Raw genomic sequence first — 19002 nt, 5'->3', positions numbered from 1 at the left:
GGTCTCCATGTAAGTCTGTGGGTCTCCATGTAAGTCTATAGGTCTCCATGTAAGTCTGTGGGTTTCCATGTGAGTCTATGGGTATCCATGTAAGTCTATGGGTCTCCATGTAAGTTTATAGGTCTCCATGGAAGTCTGTGGGTCTCCATGTAAGTCTATGGATCTCCATGTAAGTCTGTGGGTGTCCATGTAAGTATGTGGGTCTCCATATAAGTCTGTGGGTCTCCATGTAAGTCTGTGGGTCTCCATGTAAGTCTGTAGGTCTCCATGCAAGTCTGTGGGTCTCCATGTAAGTCTATAGGTCTCCATGTAAGTCTGTGGGTCTCCATGTAAGTCTGTAGGTCTCCATGTAAGTCTGTAGGTCTCCATGTAAGTCTGTGGGTTTCCATGTAAGTCTGTGGGTTTCCATGTAAGTCTGTAGGTCTCCATGTAAGTCTGTGGGTCTCCATGTAAGTCTGTGGGTATCCATGTAAGTTTGTGGGTCTCCATGTAAGTTTGTGGGTCTCCATGTAAGTCTGTGGGTCTCCATGTAAGTCTGTGGGTCTCCATGTAAGTCTGTGGGTCTCCATGTAAGTCTGTGGGTCTCCACGTAAGTCTGTGGGTCTCCATGTAAGTCTGTAGGTCTCCATGTAAGTCTGTGGGTCTCCATGTAAGTTTATAGGTCTCCATGTAAGTCTGTGGGTCTCCATGTAAGTCTGTGGGTCTCCATGTAAGACTATGGGTCTCCATGTAAGTCTGTGGGTGTCCATGTAAGTCTGTGGGTCTCCATATAAGTCTGTGGGTCTCCATGTAAGTCTGTAGGTCTCCATGCAAGTCTGTGGGTCTCCATGTAAGTCTATAGGTTTCCATGTAAGTCTGTGGGTCTCCATGTAAGTCTGTAGGTCTCCATGTAAGTCTGTGGGTCTCCATGTAAGTTTGTGGGTCTCCATGTAAGTCTGTAGGTCTCCATGTAAGTCTGTGGGTTTCCATGTAAGTCTGTAGGTCTCCATGTAAGTATGTGGGTCTCCATGTAAGTCTGTGGGTCTCCATGTAAGTCTGTGGGTCTCCATGTAAGTTTGTGGGTCTCCATGTAAGTCTGTGGGTCTCCATGTAAGTCTGTGGGTGTCCATGTACGTCTCTGGGTCTCCATGTAAGACTGTGGGTCTCCATGTAAGACTGTGGGTCTCCATGTAAGTCTGTGGGTCTCCATGTAAGTCTGTGGGTCTCCATGTAAGTCTGTGGGTCTCCATGTAAGTCTGTGGGTGTCCATGTAAGTCTGTGGGTCTCCATGTAAGACTGTGGGTCTCCATGTAAGTCTGTGGGTCTCCATGTAAGTCTGTGGGTGTCCATGTAAGACTGTGGGTCTCCATGTAAGTCTGTGGGTCTCCATGTAAGTCTGTGGGTCTCCATGTAAGTCTGTGGGTCTCCATGTAAGTCTGTGGGTGTCCATGTAAGTCGGTGGGTCTCCATGTAAGTCTGTGGGTGTCCATGTAAGTCTCTGGGTCTCCATGTAAGACTGTGGGTCTCCATGTAAGGCTGTGGGTCTCTATGTATGTCTGTGGGTCTCCATGTAAGTCTGTGGGTCTCCATGTAAGTCTGTGGGTCTCCACGTAAGTCTGTGGGTCTCCATGTAAGTCTGTGGGTCTCCATGTAAGTCTGTGGGTCTCCATGTAAGTCTGTGGGTCTCCATGTAAGTCTGTGGGTCTCTATGTAACTCTGTGGGACTGCATGTAAGTCTGTTGATTTCCATGTAAGTCTGTGGGTCTCCATGTAAGTCTGTGGGTCTCCATGTAACTCTGTGGGTCTCCATGTAAGTCTGTGAGTCTCCATGTAAGTCTGTGGGTCTCCGTGTAAGTTTGTGGGTCTTCATGTAAGTCTGTGGGTCTCCATGTAAGTCTGTGGGTCTCCATTAAACTATGTGGGTCTCCATGTAAGTCTGTGGGTCACCATGTAAGTCTGTGGGTCTCCATGTAAGTCTGTGGGTCTCCATGTAAGTCTGTGGGTCTCCGTGTAAGTTTGTGGGTCTCCATGTAAGTCTGTGGGTCTCCATGTAAGTCTGTGGGTCTCCATTTAACTCTGTGGGTCTCCATGTAAGTCTGTGGGTCTCCATGTAAGTCTGTGGGTCTCCATGTAACTCTGTGGGTCTGCATGTAAGTCTGTTGATTTCCATGTAAGTCTGTGGGTCTCCATGTAAGTCTATGGGTCTCCATGTAAGTCTGTGGGTCTCCATGTAACTCTGTGGGTCTGCATGTAAGTCTGTTGATTTCCATGTAAGTCTGTGGGTCTCCATGTAAGTTTGTGGGTCTCCATGTAAGTCTGTGGGTCTCCATGTAAGTCTGTGGGTCTCCATGTAAGTCTGTGGGTCTCCATGTAAGTTTGTGGGTCTCCATGTAACTCTGTGGGTCTCCATGTAAGTCTGTGGGTCTCCATGTAAGTCTGTGGGTCTCCATGTAACTCTGTGGGTCTGCATGTAAGTCTGTTGATTTCCATGTAAGTCTGTGGGTCTCCATGTAAGTCTGTGGGTCTCCATGTAAGTCTGTGGGTCTCCATGTAAGTCTGTGGGTCTCCATGTAAGTCTGTGGGTCTCCTTGTAAGTCTGTGGGTCTCCATGTAAGTTTTTGGGTCTCCATGTAAGTCTGTGGGTCTCCATGTAAGTCTGTGGGTCTCCATGTAAGTCTGTGGGTGTCCATGTACGTCTCTGGGTCTCCATGTAAGACTGTGGGTCTCCATGTAAGACTGTGGGTCTCCATGTAAGTCTGTGGGTCTCCATGTAAGTCTGTGGGTCTCCATGTAAGTCTGTGGGTCTCCATGTAAGTCTGTGGGTGTCCATGTAAGTCTGTGGGTCTCCATGTAAGACTGTGGGTCTCCATGTAAGTCTGTGGGTCTCCATGTAAGTCTGTGGGTGTCCATGTAAGACTGTGGGTCTCCATGTAAGTCTGTGGGTCTCCATGTAAGTCTGTGGGTCTCCATGTAAGTCTGTGGGTCTCCATGTAAGTCTGTGGGTGTCCATGTAAGTCGGTGGGTCTCCATGTAAGTCTGTGGGTGTCCATGTAAGTCTCTGGGTCTCCATGTAAGACTGTGGGTCTCCATGTAAGTCTGTGGGTCTCCATGTATGTCTGTGGGTCTCCATGTAAGTCTGTGGGTCTCCATGTAAGTCTGTGGGTCTCCACGTAAGTCTGTGGGTCTCCATGTAAGTCTGTGGGTCTCCATGTAAGTCTGTGGGTCTCCATGTAAGTCTGTGGGTCTCCATGTAAGTCTGTGGGTCTCCATGTAAGTCTGTGGGTCTCTATGTAACTCTGTGGGTCTGCATGTAAGTCTGTTGATTTCCATGTAAGTCTGTGGGTCTCCATGTAAGTCTGTGGGTCTCCATGTAACTCTGTGGGTCTCCATGTAAGTCTGTGAGTCTCCATGTAAGTCTGTGGGTCTCCGTGTAAGTTTGTGGGTCTTCATGTAAGTCTGTGGGTCTCCATGTAAGTCTGTGGGTCTCCATTAAACTATGTGGGTCTCCATGTAAGTCTGTGGGTCACCATGTAAGTCTGTGGGTCTCCATGTAAGTCTGTGGGTCTCCATGTAAGTCTGTGGGTCTCCGTGTAAGTTTGTGGGTCTCCATGTAAGTCTGTGGGTCTCCATGTAAGTCTGTGGGTCTCTATTTAACTCTGTGGGTCTCCATGTAAGTCTGTGGGTCTCCATGTAAGTCTGTGGGTCTCCATGTAACTCTGTGGGTCTGCATGTAAGTCTGTTGATTTCCATGTAAGTCTGTGGGTCTCCATGTAACTCTGTGGGTCTGCATGTAAGTCTGTTGATTTCCATGTCGGTCTGTGGGTTTCCATGTAAGTCTGTGGGTCTCCATGTAAGTCTGTGGGTCTCCATGTAAGTCTGTGGGTCTCCATGTAAGTCTGTGGGTCTCCTTGTAAGTCTGTGGGTCTCCATGTACGTTTTTGGGTCTCCATGTAAGTCTGTGGGTCTCCATGTAAGTCTGTGGGTCTCCATGTAAGTCTGTGGGTGTCCATGTACGTCTCTGGGTCTCCATGTAAGACTGTGGGTCTCCATGTAAGACTGTGGGTCTCCATGTAAGTCTGTGGGTCTCCATGTAAGTCTGTGGGTCTCCATGTAAGTCTGTGGGTCTCCATGTAACTCTGTGGGTCTGCATGTAAGTCTGTTGATTTCCATGTAAGTCTGTGGGTCTCCATGTAAGTCTGTGGGTCTCCATGTAAGTCTGTGGGTCTCCATGTAACTCTGTGGGTCTGCATGTAAGTCTGTTGATTTCCATGTAAGTCTGTGGGTCTCCATGTAAGTCTGTGGGTCTCCATGTAAGTCTGTGGGTCTCCATGTAAGTCTGTGGGTCTCCATGTAAGTCTGTGGGTCTCCTTGTAAGTCTGTGGGTCTCCATGTAAGTTTTTGGGTCTCCATGTAAGTCTGTGGGTCTCCATGTAAGTCTGTGGGTCTCCATGTAAGTCTGTGGGTGTCCATGTACGTCTCTGGGTCTCCATGTAAGACTGTGGGTCTCCATATAAGACTGTGGGTCTCCATGTAAGTCTGTGGGTCTCCATGTAAGTCTGTGGGTCTCCATGTAAGTCTGTGGGTCTCCATGTAAGTCTGTGGGTGTCCATGTAAGTCTGTGGGTCTCCATGTAAGACTGTGGGTCTCCATGTAAGTCTGTGGGTCTCCATGTAAGTCTGTGGGTGTCCATGTAAGACTGTGGGTCTCCATGTAAGTCTGTGGGTCTCCATGTAAGTCTGTGGGTCTCCATGTAAGTCTGTGGGTCTCCATGTAAGTCTGTGGGTGTCCATGTAAGTCGGTGGGTCTCCATGTAAGTCTGTGGGTGTCCATGTAAGTCTCTGGGTCTCCATGTGAGACTGTGGGTCTCCATGTAAGTCTGTGGGTCTCCATGTATGTCTGTGGGTCTCCATGTAAGTCTGTGGGTCTCCATGTAAGTCTGTGGGTCTCCACGTAAGTCTGTGGGTCTCCATGTAAGTCTGTGGGTCTCCATGTAAGTCTGTGGGTCTCCATGTAAGTCTGTGGGTCTCCATGTAAGTCTGTGGGTCTCCATGTAAGTCTGTGGGTCTCTATGTAACTCTGTGGGTCTGCATGTAAGTCTGTTGATTTCCATGTAAGTCTGTGGGTCTCCATGTAAGTCTGTGGGTCTCCATGTAACTCTGTGGGTCTCCATGTAAGTCTGTGAGTCTCCATGTAAGTCTGTGGGTCTCCATGTAAGTCTGTGGGTCTCCATGTAAGACTGTGGGTCTCCATGTAAGTCTGTGGGTCTCCATGTATGTCTGTGGGTCTCCATGTAAGTCTGTGGGTCTCCATGTAAGTCTGTGGGTCTCCACGTAAGTCTGTGGGTCTCCATGTAAGTCTGTGGGTCTCCATGTAAGTCTGTGGGTCTCCATGTAAGTCTGTGGGTCTCCATGTAAGTCTGTGGGTCTCCATGTAACTCTGTGGGTCTGCATGTAAGTCTGTTGATTTCCATGTAAGTCTGTGGGTCTCCATGTAACTCTGTGGGTCTCCATGTAACTCTGTGGGTCTCCATGTAAGTCTGTGAGTCTCCATGTAAGTCTGTGGGTCTCCGTGTAAGTTTGTGGGTCTTCATGTAAGTCTGTGGGTCTCCATGTAAGTCTGTGGGTCTCCATTAAACTCTGTGGGTCTCCATGTAAGTCTGTGGGTCACCATGTAAGTCTGTGGGTCTCCATGTAAGTCTGTGGGTCTCCATGTAAGTCTGTGGGTCTCCATGTAACTCTGTGGGTCTGCATGTAAGTCTGTTGATTTCCATGTAAGTCTGTGGGTCTCCATGTAAGTCTGTTGATTTCCATGTAAGTCTATGGGTCTCCATGTAAGTCTGTGCGTCTCCATGTAACTCTGTGGGTCTCCATGTAAGTCTGTTGATTTCTATGTAAGTCTGTGGGTCTCCATGTAAGTTTGTGGGTCTCCATGTAAGTCTGTGGGTCTCCATGTAAGTCTGTGGGTCTCCATGTAAGTCTGTGGGTCTCCATGTAAGTCTGTGGGTCTCCATGTAAGTCTGTGGGTCTCCATGTAAGTCTGTGGGTCTCCATGTAAGTCTGTGGGTCTCCATGTAAGTCTGTGGGTCTCCATATAAGTCTGTGGGTCTCCGTGTAAGACTGTGGGTCTCCGTGTAAGTTTGTGGGTCTCCATGTAAGTCTGTGGGTCTCCATGTAAGTCTGTGGGTCTCCATTTAACTCTGTGGGTCTCCATGTAAGTCTTTTGATTTCCATGTAAGTCTGTGGGTCTCCATGTAAGTTTGTGGGTCTCCATGTAAGTCTGTGGGTCTCCATGTAAGTCTGTGGGTCTCCATGTAACTCTGTGGGTCTCCATGTAACTCTGTGGGTCTCCATGTAAGTCTGTGAGTCTTCATGTAAGTCTGTGGGTCTCCGTGTAAGTTTGTGGGTCTTCATGTAAGTCTGTGGGTCTCCATGTAAGTCTGTGGGTCACCATGTAAGTCTGTGGGTCTCCACGTAAGTCTGTGGGTCTCCATGTAAGTCTGTGGGTCTCCATGTAAGTCTGAGTGTCTCCATGTAAGTCTTTGGGTCTCCATGTAAGTCTGTGGGTCTCCATGTAAGTCTGTGGGTCTCCATGTAAGTCTGTGGGTCTCCATGTAAGTCTGTGGGTCTCCATGTAAGTCTATGGGTCTCCAAGTAAGTCTGTGGGTCTCCATGTAAGTCTGTGGGTCTCCATGTAAGTCTGTGGGTCTCCATGTAAGTCTGTGGGTCTCCATGTAAGTCTGTGGGTCTCCATGTAACTCTGTGGGTCTCCATGTAACTCTGTGGGTCTCCATGTAAGTCTGTGAGTCTTCATGTAAGTCTGTGGGTCTCCGTGTAAGTTTGTGGGTCTTCATGTAAGTCTGTGGGTCTCCATGTAAGTCTGTGGGTCACCATGTAAGTCTGTGGGTCTCCACGTAAGTCTGTGGGTCTCCATGTAAGTCTGTGGGTCTCCATGTAAGTCTGAGTGTCTCCATGTAAGTCTTTGGGTCTCCATGTAAGTCTGTGGGTCTCCATGTAAGTCTGTGGGTCTCCATGTAAGTCTGTGGGTCTCCATGTAAGTCTGTGGGTCTCCATGTAAGTCTATGGGTCTCCAAGTAAGTCTGTGGGTCTCCATGTAAGTCTGTGGGTCTCCATGTAAGTCTGTGGGTCTCCATGTAAGTCTGTGGGCCTCCATGTAAGACTGTGGGTCTCCATGTAAGTCTGTGGGTCTCCATGTAAGTCTGTTGGTCTCCATGTAAGTCTGTGGGTCTCCACGTAAGTCTGTGGGTCTCCATGTAAGTCTATGGGTCTCCATGTAAGTCTGTGGGTGTCCATGTAAGTCTGTGGGTCTCCATGTAAGTCTGTGGGTCTCCATGTAAGTCTGTGGGTCTCCATGTAAGTCTGTGGGTCTCCATGTAAGTCTATAGGTCTCCATGTAAGTCTGTAGGTCTCCATGTAAGTTTGTGGGTCTCCATGTAAGTCTGTGGGTGTCCATGTAAGTCTGTGGGTTTCCATGTAAGTCTGTGGGTCTCCATGTAAGTCTGTGGGTCTCCATGTAAGTCTGTGGTTCTCCATGTAAGTCTGTGGGTCTCCATGTAAGTCTGTGGGTTTTCATGTAAGTCTGTAGGTCTCCATGTAAGTTTGTGGGTCTCCATGTAAGCCTGTGGGTGTCCATGTAAGTCTGTGGGTCTCTATGTAAGTTGGTGGGTCTCCATGTAATTCTGTGGGTCTCCATATAAGTCTGTGAGTCACCATGTAAGCTGCTTGCGCAACATTAACCTCTCCTCAATGTCGCGCAGGGAACATGAGTGGCAACGGCTCCCAGCCCAAACCGACAGGTGAGTGAGACACGGCCATTGTGAACACACCACGCAGTGTCTCCACTCGAGCACGGTCGCCAATGACGGCGGCTGTCTGCACGTAGTGTCTTTGTGTGTTTGTGTCTTGTCTTGTGTGGAGCGAAAGTGTAGCGGTTAGTGCGTTGCGTCACGAACCCGCCAACTCGGGTTCAATTTCCGCTCATGGCCAACACCAGTGACGGTTATCTGAACCGGTCCTGGACCTCCCCTAGGTGGTCTCACCCTCAAATAAGTACCCGGTGCGGTGTGTAAACATCGCCACTAGGGAGACAAAAGCGGTCTGTCGTGGTGCTGGCCACCCACCCCGTCGTGTCCCATGTTAACCTTCATAGGTGCTACTCGCTAATAACACTTTTTCCCTAACAGTTAAGGCTACAAGGGGGATCGTTTTTTACTGTACTCATGGTGTGTGTGTACACATGCGAGGCCCTGCTGCTAAGTGACGTACGCACATGTGTCCGTGTGTGCAGGATCTGCACAAACGACGACATCGCACACCCATTGCGAAGACATCAATGGGTGCATCACTCGTGAGTCCCCTGAACTTTGACCCCTCGAGCATCCTTCAGTACCGTCAAGGGTCACACTTCCAATGGCCCAGAGTTAAATACCGAAAACAGTTTAACCGATTTCCCTTCCGTTTTTTTGCCAAGGTTAGAGTTTGTGAGTATCACAGATCAACACCCCGGCTAGGGTGCACCTTTGAGACCATCATGTGAAGTGTCGGAGGCTGGCTGCTAGCAGGAGGTCATGGAGCAGACCCAAGTGCCATGGGTTGACTGACTGAGATGACTGCCAGATGCACCACCTGTGCTCACCACTGTGCCAACTCGCTAAGTTTTAGCCGCCCGGCGCTACACTCTTTGTGAGCGTTGCTCCTCCGCCCTCCGCTGTTATAGTTTCCTCCACAGATCTCTACCTAATCCATCAACGCTTGCCTCCACAATGCAGGATCACAGGCCCATCACCATCACCACCAACACTACCGCCACCATCACGATTATCGCTCTCCATGACAAACACCATCATCAGGACCATCAGCGCCATCATCATGATTACGCTGTCTGTGCTCTCCAGGTCCTACAGCCTACATCCCGACTTTCGAGGAGATCAAGAACATGAACATCACAGCTGGTGAGTATCCTCACCCATACGTCTCCTCACCTCACCAACAACAACAGCAACAGCAGCTGTCATTCGCCACTCTTCTTTTCTTTCATATGGCATTTTTGGGATTGGAACACATTACTAATTGATGTCGAGATTTGATATCCATTCGACTGCTTCAGGAGGAGCCACGTTAATTTGTTTCAGATCGCCGTTGAATAATCTGATTGGGCAGTCTTTCAATTCTCCACGAAGTGGCAGGGATGTCACCATGGCGCTTGTGCCAGGCCAGGTGCACTTTAAGGCCACGTGAAGTGACCAAAGCTCGCTGACGAGGTCACAGGACAGACCCAGGTGCCATGGGTTGACTGAGAGTGAGTGGCAGATGCACCAGTTGTGCCAACTTGCTGAATTTTATTCGCCCGGCACTCCGCTCTTGTTGTGAGCGTCGCTTCTCTGTTCTTCTCTGTTGTTGAAGGGTGACTGCCTCCAACTGCCCAGTAGTATCCTTCACAAGCCTCCTTCCAAAGAGGCCGATCTTGACACCACTGGAACCAATCTTCAGCAAATCCACTCAGCTCCACATCTTCCTGTACCACATCAATTAATCTCTTCTCCAGCCCATGCCACGCCCATTTAGCACCCTCTATCTGGTCAAACAGAAGTTGCTTGGGCATGCGATGGCTGGGCATGTGGGCTACATGACTCAGCCAACGCAGCCTCGCCTTACTGATGGGTCTGGATCCAGATCTGGACCTCCTCACCAACAACTCCATCACCAAGATCAAGGCCCACCCACTTAATCACTCACGTCCTCACCCACCCATGCATCCACTCACTTTCTTACTCGCTTACCCTCCAACCCACTCAATCACCTACTCACTTAGGCATTCCCCCACTCACTCCCCTACCTACTAATTTACCCACTCGCTCGCTCACGCACCGACTCACCCACAATTAACTTGTGAGTAGCGAGTAATCTTGACATGTGTCGGTGTGCTACTTATAGGCGACGTGAGTGACGCGTGACGGTGCGCCGTGGGCACACGACGCGTGTAACGCATGACGGTGTGCTGCGTGCAGACAACGTGTATAACGTCGCCCAGGCGCTCTACGCTCGCACGCAGAAGACGGGTGCCCAGTTCAACCAGGAGCAGCTGCACATCACAGTGGACACCCTGCAGCGCGCCTTGCAGGTGCGCATCGTCTCGTCGCAGCTCACCGTCACGCGGGGGGGTGGCGCAGCAGTTAGCGCAATGTTCTACGAACCCCGGCGACATGAGTTCGATTCCCGCTGACGGCCAACGCCGGTGAAAATTATCTCAACCGGTCCTGGGCCTCTCCTAGGTTGACTTAGCCTAAAATGTGTACCTGGTGCTGTGTGTAAAGATTGTCACTGGGTGGCCGGGTGTGGTGCTTGCTACCCACCGCCTCATGCACAGTGCCGGCCTTCATAGGTGCTCGCTAGCAGCACTTGCTCCAAAACACTGATTAGGCTATACGGGGGATCTTCATCTTGTTTTGTTGTAAGTATAACGGTTGCGTAACACTTGTGCAAGCTACCTGGTCTGTCACTCCACACAAAGTTCCAGGTTTTTGTATATTTGCGTACTGTGGAGACTTCTAAAGGAACATATTCGCCGGTTTGAAACATTCAGGCTGGCCTGACTACGCTCCATTCTGAGTTTAACCAGGCTGGATTGTGTGAGGAGCTCACAGATCCTTGAAAGATGTGGACATAGTCCCATCTCATGAGCTCCCCTGGCATTCGTAGCTGCGTTAGCTGGGTCAACTGGTGCAGCACGGGGTAGAGAAGAGATGGACGGATGTGGTACGGGAGGATGTGGAACTGAGTATACTTGTCGATGACTGGTCCCAGCGGTGTCAAGATCACCCTCTGTGAAGTAGGCTCGTAAAGGATGCTACTGGCCAGTTGGAGGCCTTCAGGAGCAACGCTCACAATAATGAGCAGAGCGCCGGGTGGCTAAAACGTAGAAAGGTGGCACAGTGGGGAGCACAAGTAGTGCATTTTCCAGTCATTTCAGTCAGTAAACTCATAACACCTTTGTCTGTGCGCATGACCTCGCCTTGCAAAAGCGCCGTGCTGACTTCACTGCCACTTTGTTGCGAATGGCAAATGTTGATGTGTGTAGGTGTGTGTATAATGGAGTGTGTCTGTGTGTGTGTGCTCAGGTTGGCCTCGTGCAGTCGAACTTGGCCTCGACTATGTTGGGAGTCATCAGTAACATGATGGACGCACAGGACAGCGAGCTCGCTGCCGTGGCAACCAAGTGAGCGAGCGGCGAGAAGTGGTAGTGGGGGGGGAGCAATGTTGGGGGACATATCAGCAGGCATGGGGAGCAGTGGTGCAGTGGGATTTCTAGAATGATGATGATAATGTTGCAGCAGGGTCAATTCCAACGTTTAACGATTGGGTGCGGATGTTCCACTGGTTGTTACAACGGTCGTTAAAACCGGCACCGTTAGTAATGACCAGCATCATCAAGAAATCACCTGATGATGCCGGCCATTGCTAACGTGCGTATTTGGCCTACTCTTCCACGCTGGAGAGACGAATTAAAAGTTCTGCTGAGCCTTTCCTACAACTGACTCAGCCTTAAATTAGTACTGTGTGCGGTGTTTAAAGGTCAGCACTGGGGAGACAAAGACGGCCTGGTGTGCTACTGGCCACACCATCCCCCCCCCCCCCCTTGTGCCGTGCATGGCCTTTCATAGGTTCTCGCTGTCGGCCCTAACCCGAACACTAGTAAGGCTACAGGGGAGATCTTCATTCTCTTTGTAGGGACCTCGGATGTTCCCAGTGCTAATGACCCCCCCCCCTCCATCCCCCGTGCCCCCCCCCTCCCCCACCAGGACGCTTCACACGGTGGACTCGTTGAGTCTGAGTCTGAATGTGTCGGGGAACACGAGCGTGTGGGCCACGCACCTGCTGCTGGCGGTCGCCGAGTCGCAGCCCGTGGGGCCCCCACGGCCTCTCGTCTTTGGAGTGGGGCCCCAGAACCAGCAGAGCCAGGTCCGTATGTGTGTACTGTGCGTGTGTATGTGTGTACGTGTGTACTGTGCGTGTGTATGTGTGTACGTGTGTACTGTGCGTGTGTATGTGTGTACGTGTGTACTGTGCGTGTGTATGTGTGTACTGTGCGTGTGTATGTGTGTACGTGTGTACTGTGTGTGTGTGTATGTGTGTACGTGTGTACTGTGCGTGTGTATGTGTGTACTGTGCGTGTGTATGTGTGTACGTGTGTACTGTGCGTGTGTATGTGTGTACGTGTGTACTGTGCGTGTGTGGTCTGTGTGTGTGTACTGTGTGTGTGCCGTGTGTGTGCCGTGTATCAGTGCCATGTGTCTTTGCTGTGTGTATGCTGTGTTTTGTGTGTGTGCTGTGTGTATCCTGTGTTTGTCACTGCTGGCGGAATGGCTTCCACTAGAGCACCCCTCTAGACTGTATTTGGCCTCCTCTTCCTCACTGGCCAGACGACTTAGAACAGGCAGGAGTACCCTCAATGGTGCTGGAAATCTCTAGGTAAACTCAAACGAGTACCTGGTGCAATGTGTAAACATCGCCACTGGGAAGACAAAGGCGGCCGGGTATGTTGCTGGCCACCCACCCCCTCATGTGCCGTGCCGGCCTTCATATGTGCTTGCTAACAGCACTTGCGCCAACAGTCTGTTAAGGCTGTGTGGGGAATCTTTGTCTTTGTATTGGTTTGTGTTGGGAGTGGTGGTGCAGTGATTAGTGGACTACGCTACGGACCCAGGAACCCAAGTTCGATTCACGCTCACGGCCAACATCGGTGACGAATATCTGAACTGGCCCTGGATCTCCCCTAGGTCGACTCAGCCTTAAATTAGTACCTGGTGAGGTGTGTAAACGTCAGCGCTCAGGAGACAAAGGTGGCCAGGCACGGTGCTGGTCACCCACTCGCTCGTATGCCGTAGCGATCTTCACGGGTGCTCGCTAACAGCACTTGCCTCCAACGATCTGTTCAAGGCTACACGGGGGATCTTTGTTTTTGTAGGATGTGATCAGCCATGAGCTGTCGAGCAACTTGCAGATGTGGGTGCAGCTACCGGCCGCACTGCTGCAGAGACACAACAGCAGCCGAGCTCACTTCAACCTGTACAGCAAGACGGGCGGCCTCTTCCACGTAAGTCTCCCACTCTCACTCACTCTCATACTCACACGGTCACCGGCACACGTACACACAGACAAATTAATCCATACACACGTTTACTCAGGCTCACAATGGCCGACTCAACCTCACGACCCCATGCCCAATCATGACCCCATACTGCCACGATGACCCCCGTGACCCTTATGATCCTATGACCCCTGACCCTTATGTCGCTGTGACCCACGTGACCACCCTTGCCCTGTGCCCGCTGTGATCCCGTGCAGGCCCCGGGCCTGGTGAGCCCCGTGATAGCGGCGACGATCGGCAACGAGAGTCTGGTGAACCTCACGGAGAATGTCACCATCTCACTCTCCTACAACGTCAGCACAGCCACTGGGGTGAGCACCCCCGCAACAACAGGCGCAGAGCAACACTTGGTCGCAACACTCGCTCGCAACACCCACGCATCACTCACTCGCAACACCCACACAACACTCGCTCGCAACACCCACGCATCACTCACTCGCAACACCCACGCAACACTCGCTCACAACACCCACGCATCACTCACTCGCAACACCCACGCAACACTCACTCGCAACACCCACGCATCACTCACTCGCAACACCCACGCATCACTCGCTCGCAACACCCACGCATCACTCACTCGCAACACCCATGTAACACTCGCTCACAACACCCACGCATCACTCACTCGCAACACCCACGCATCACTCGCTCGCAACACCCACGCAACACTCGCTCGCAACACCCACGCAACACTCGCTCACAACACCCACACATCACTCACTCGCAACACCCACGCATCACTCACTCGCAACACCCACGCATCACTCACTCGCAACACCCACGCAACACTCACTCACAACACCCACGCATCACTCACTCGCAACACCCACACAACACTCACTCGCAACACCCACGCATCACTCACTCGCAACACCCACGCAACACTCGCTCACAACACCCACACATCACTCACTCGCAACACCCACGCATCACTCACTCGCAACACCCACGCATCACTCACTCGCAACACCCACGCAACACTCGCTCACAACACCCACGCATCACTCACTCGCAACACCCACGCAACACTCACTCGCAACACCCACGCATCACTCACTCGCAACACCCACGCATCACTCGCTCGCAACACCCACGCATCACTCACTCGCAACACCCATGTAACACTCGCTCACAACACCCACGCATCACTCACTCGCAACACCCACGCATCACTCGCTTGCAACACCCACGCATCACTCACTCGCAACACCCACGCAACACTCACTCGCAACACCCACGCATCACTCACTCGCAACACCCACGCATCACTCGCTTGCAACACCCACGCATCACTCACTCACAACACCCACGCAACACTCGCTCACAACACCCACACATCACTCACTCGCAACACCCACGCATCACTCACTCGCAACACCCACGCATCACTCACTCGCAACACCCACGCAACACTCGCTCACAACACCCACGCATCACTCACTCGCAACACCCACGCAACACTCACTCGCAACACCCACGCATCACTCACTCGCAACACCCACGCATCACTCGCTCGCAACACCCACGCATCACTCACTCGCAACACCCATGTAACACTCGCTCACAACACCCACGCATCACTCACTCGCAACACCCACGCATCACTCGCTCGCAACACCCACGCAACACTCGCTCGCAACACCCACGCAACACTCGCTCACAACACCCACACATCACTCACTCGCAACACCCACGCATCACTCACTCGCAACACCCACGCATCACTCACTCGCAACACCCACGCATCACTCACTCGCAACACCCACGCAACACTCGCTCACAACACCCACACAACACTCGCTCACAACACCCACGCATCACTCACTCGCAACACCCACGCAACACTCGCTCACAACACCCACGCATCACTCACTCGCAACACCCACGCAACACTCGCTCACAACACCCACGCATCACTCACTCGCAACACCCACGCAACACTCGCTCGCAACACCCACGCATCACTCACTCGCAACACCCACGCAACACTCGCTCACAACACCCACGCATCACTCACTCGCAACACCCACGCAACACTCGCTCACAACACCCACGCATCACTCACTCGCAACACCCACGCAACACTCGCTCACAACACCCACGCATCACTCACTCGCAACACCCACGCAACACTCGCTCACAACACCCACGCATCACTCACTCACAACACCCACGCAACACTCGCTCGCAACACCCACGCATCACTCACTCGCAACACCTGCTCGCAACACTCACTCGCAACACCCACGCAACACTCGCTCGCAACACCCACGCATCACTCACTCGCAACACCCACGCAACACTCGCTCGCAACACCCACGCATCACTCACTCGCAACACCCACGCAACACTCACTCGCAACACCCACGCATCACTCACTCGCAACACCCATGTAACACTCGCTCACAACACCCACGCATCACTCACTCGCAACACCCACGCATCACTCGCTCGCAACACCCACGCAACACTCGCTCGCAACACCCACGCATCACTCACTCGCAACACCCACGCATCACTCACTCGCAACACCCACGCATCACTCACTCGCAACACCCACGCAACACTCGCTCACAACACCCACGCAACACTCGCTCACAACACCCACGCATCACTCACTCGCAACACCCACGCATCACTCACTCGCAACACCCACGCATCACTCACTCGCAACACCCACGCAACACTCGCTCACAACACCCACGCATCACTCACTCGCAACACCCACACAACACTCGCTCACAACACCCACGCATCACTCACTCGCAACACCCACGCAACACTCGCTCACAACACCCACGCATCACTCACTCGCAACACCCACGCAACACTCGCTCGCAACACCCACGCATCACTCACTCGCAACACCCACGCAACACTCGCTCACAACACCCACGCATCATTCACTCGCAACACCCACGCAACACTCGCTCACAACACCCACGCATCACTCACTCGCAACACCCACGCAACACTCGCTCACAACACCCACGCATCACTCACTCGCAACACCCACGCAACACTCGCTCACAACACCCACGCATCACTCACTCACAACACCCACGCAACACTCGCTCGCAACACCCACGCATCACTCACTCGCAACACCTGCTCGCAACACTCACTCGCAACACCCACGCATCACTCGCTTGCAACACCCACGCATCACTCACTCGCAACACCCACGCAACACTCACTCGCAACACCCACGCATCACTCACTCGCAACACCCACGCATCACTCGCTTGCAACACCCACGCATCACTCACTCACAACACCCACGCAACACTCGCTCACAACACCCACGCATCACTCGCTTGCAACACCCACGCATCACTCACTCACAACACCCACGCAACACTCGCTCACAACACCCACACATCACTCACTCGCAACACCCACGCATCACTCACTCGCAACACCCACGCATCACTCACTCGCAACACCCACGCAACACTCGCTCACAACACCCACGCATCACTCACTCGCAACACCCACGCAACACTCGCTCACAACACCCACGCATCACTCACTCGCAACATCCACGCAACACTCGCTCGCAACACCCACGCATCACTCACTCGCAACACCTGCTCGCAACACTCACTCGCAACACCCACGCATCACTCACTCGCAACACCCACGCATCACTCACTCGCAACACCTGCTCGCAACACTCACTCGCAACACCCATGCATCACTCACTCGCAACACCCACGCAACACTCAATCGCAACACCCACGCAACACTCAATCGCAACACCCACGCATCACTCACTCGCAACACCCACGCAACACTCACTCGCAACACCCACGCAACACTCACTCGCAACACCCACGCATCACTCACTCGCAACACCCACGCAACACTCACTCACAACACCCACGCAACACTCGCTCACAACACCCACGCATCACTCACTCGCAACACCCACGCAACACTCACTCACAACACCCACGCAACACTCGCTCACAACACCCACGCATCACTCACTCGCAACACCCACGCAACACTCACTCGCAACACCTGCTCGCAACACTCGCTCGCAACACCCACGCATCACTCACTCGCAACACCCGCTCCAAACACTCACGCATCACTCGCTCGCAACACTCACGCAACACTTGCAGAGCAATAACAACACTCACTCGCTCTGTCCCCCTCTCCTCACTGTGCCCCTGCCCCCCACAGATGTCATACAAGTGTGTCTTCTGGAACTTCAACAAGAACGGTGAGTGGGGTGGGCGGGGGCAAACACCTTCACCACCGCACTGTACGAGAGGCATTCGCAAAATATCTCCTCTGATCTCTATCTGTCTCTCTCTGATCTGATCTCTATCTGTCTCTCTCTGATCTGATCTCTGTCTGTCTCTCTCTGATCTGATCTCTACCTGTCTGTCTCTGCTCTGATCTCTACCTGGCTGTCTCTGCTCTGATCTCTGTCTGTCTCTGCTCTGATCTCGGTCTGTCTGTCTCTGCTCTGATCTCTATCTGTCTGTCTCTGCTCTGATCTCTATCTATCTGTCTCTGCTCTGATCTCTATCTGTCTGTCTCTGCTCTGATCTCTATCTGTCTGTCTCTGCTCTGATCTCTATCTGTCTGTCTCTGCTCTGATCTCTATCTATCTGTCTCTGCTCTGATCTCTATCTGTCTGTCTCTGCTCTGATCTCGGTCTGTCTGTCTCTGCTCTGATCTCTGTCTGTCTGTCTCTGCTCTGATCTCTATCTGTCTGTCTCTGCTCTGATCTCGGTCTGTCTGTCTCTGCTCTGATCTCTGTCTGTCTGTCTCTGCTCTGATCTCTATCTGTCTGTCTCTGCTCTGATCTCTATCTGTCTGTCTCTGCTCTGATCTCTATCTGTCTGTCTCTGCTCTGATCTCGGTTTGTCTGTCTCTGCTCTGATCTCGGTCTGTCTGTCTCTGCTCTGATCTCTGTCTGTCTCTCTCTGATCTCTATCTGGTTGTCTCTGCTCTGATCTCTATTTGGTTGTCTCTGCTCTGATCTCTATCTGTCTGTCTCTACTCTGATCTCTATCTGCCTGTCTCTGCTCTGATCTTATCTGTCTGTGTCTACTCTGATCTCGATCTGGTTGTCTCTGCTCTGATGTTTTTATACTTTGATATTGGCAAAAAGGTCCCACTCCACATAGCTCACACAACTGCCCCCCACCATCCTCTACTCCCCCGCCCTCTAGGAGGTCCTGGGTGGAGCCAGGATGGATGTGAGGTCATCAGTTCTAACGCCAGCCAGACCACGTGCAGCTGCAACCACCTCACCCACTTCGGCATCCTGCTGGTGAGCAGGTGCCCGTCCGCTCGCACGAGCGCCAGGGGGGTCCGCGAGTGCCCACCGAGCAACCTGCCCGCGATTGGTCTGCGCTGGAGAAAGCCGTTACCCTGTCCGCGTGTGCGAGGTCTTAGGGGCGGCACCGGGGTCACGCGGGGGGGGGGGGGCAAGGCTTCGGGGTCAGCAGTTTGGGGGTGGAGGGGGGACGGGGGTTTGCGGAGCCTGGGATTATGAGCCCCCCCCCACACAATGTAATCCAATTTGTAGTGAGTTCCCACTGCTCAAATGGGCATCGAAGTTTTGGTGCTCATCGCCCCCGCTTGAAGCCCTGCAGAGCCAGTGGTGGAAATTCCTCATTCCGGTGACAGGGGCGAGTCTATTGTCCATAGGACAAGCACTTTTGATCTTCTTGACAGTCCTGATTTTATCGACCCCGGAGAGAGGAAGGGACTTGGATTACATTGTGTAGGCTGAGCCAACCCACCCCCACCCCCAACCAAGATGTAAACTTCGCGAAATTCCGCTTGCTATGAGCCGCTCGCTCTCGCTCCGAGCAGCCACGCGGGCGGTTT

At 52.4% G+C, this 19002-nt stretch overlaps 1 protein-coding gene across 2 annotated transcripts in view; it reads left to right on the top strand.

Annotated features, from left to right (window-relative positions):
* Positions 1-19002, top strand: part of LOC144950239 (adhesion G-protein coupled receptor G2-like) — a 47967-nt gene that overhangs the window by 23093 nt on the left and 5872 nt on the right. For both annotated transcript variants that reach the window (XM_078880292.1, XM_078880291.1), the window contains 10 exons: positions 7754-7792; positions 8284-8343; positions 8891-8947; positions 10004-10116; positions 11114-11211; positions 11795-11954; positions 12961-13089; positions 13341-13454; positions 17338-17377; positions 18339-18439. In XM_078880292.1, the coding sequence (XP_078736418.1) occupies positions 7754-7792; positions 8284-8343; positions 8891-8947; positions 10004-10116; positions 11114-11211; positions 11795-11954; positions 12961-13089; positions 13341-13454; positions 17338-17377; positions 18339-18439 (911 nt within the window). The remainder of the gene's footprint in view (positions 1-7753; positions 7793-8283; positions 8344-8890; positions 8948-10003; positions 10117-11113; positions 11212-11794; positions 11955-12960; positions 13090-13340; positions 13455-17337; positions 17378-18338; positions 18440-19002) is intronic.

The sequence above is a fragment of the Lampetra fluviatilis genome, chromosome 57, assembly GCF_964198595.1.
Source record: "Lampetra fluviatilis chromosome 57, kcLamFluv1.1, whole genome shotgun sequence".
NCBI lineage: Eukaryota > Metazoa > Chordata > Hyperoartia > Petromyzontiformes > Petromyzontidae > Lampetra > Lampetra fluviatilis.
The sequence above is the reverse complement of the archived record's forward strand: the minus strand, read 5'-3'. Positions and strand labels throughout refer to the sequence as shown.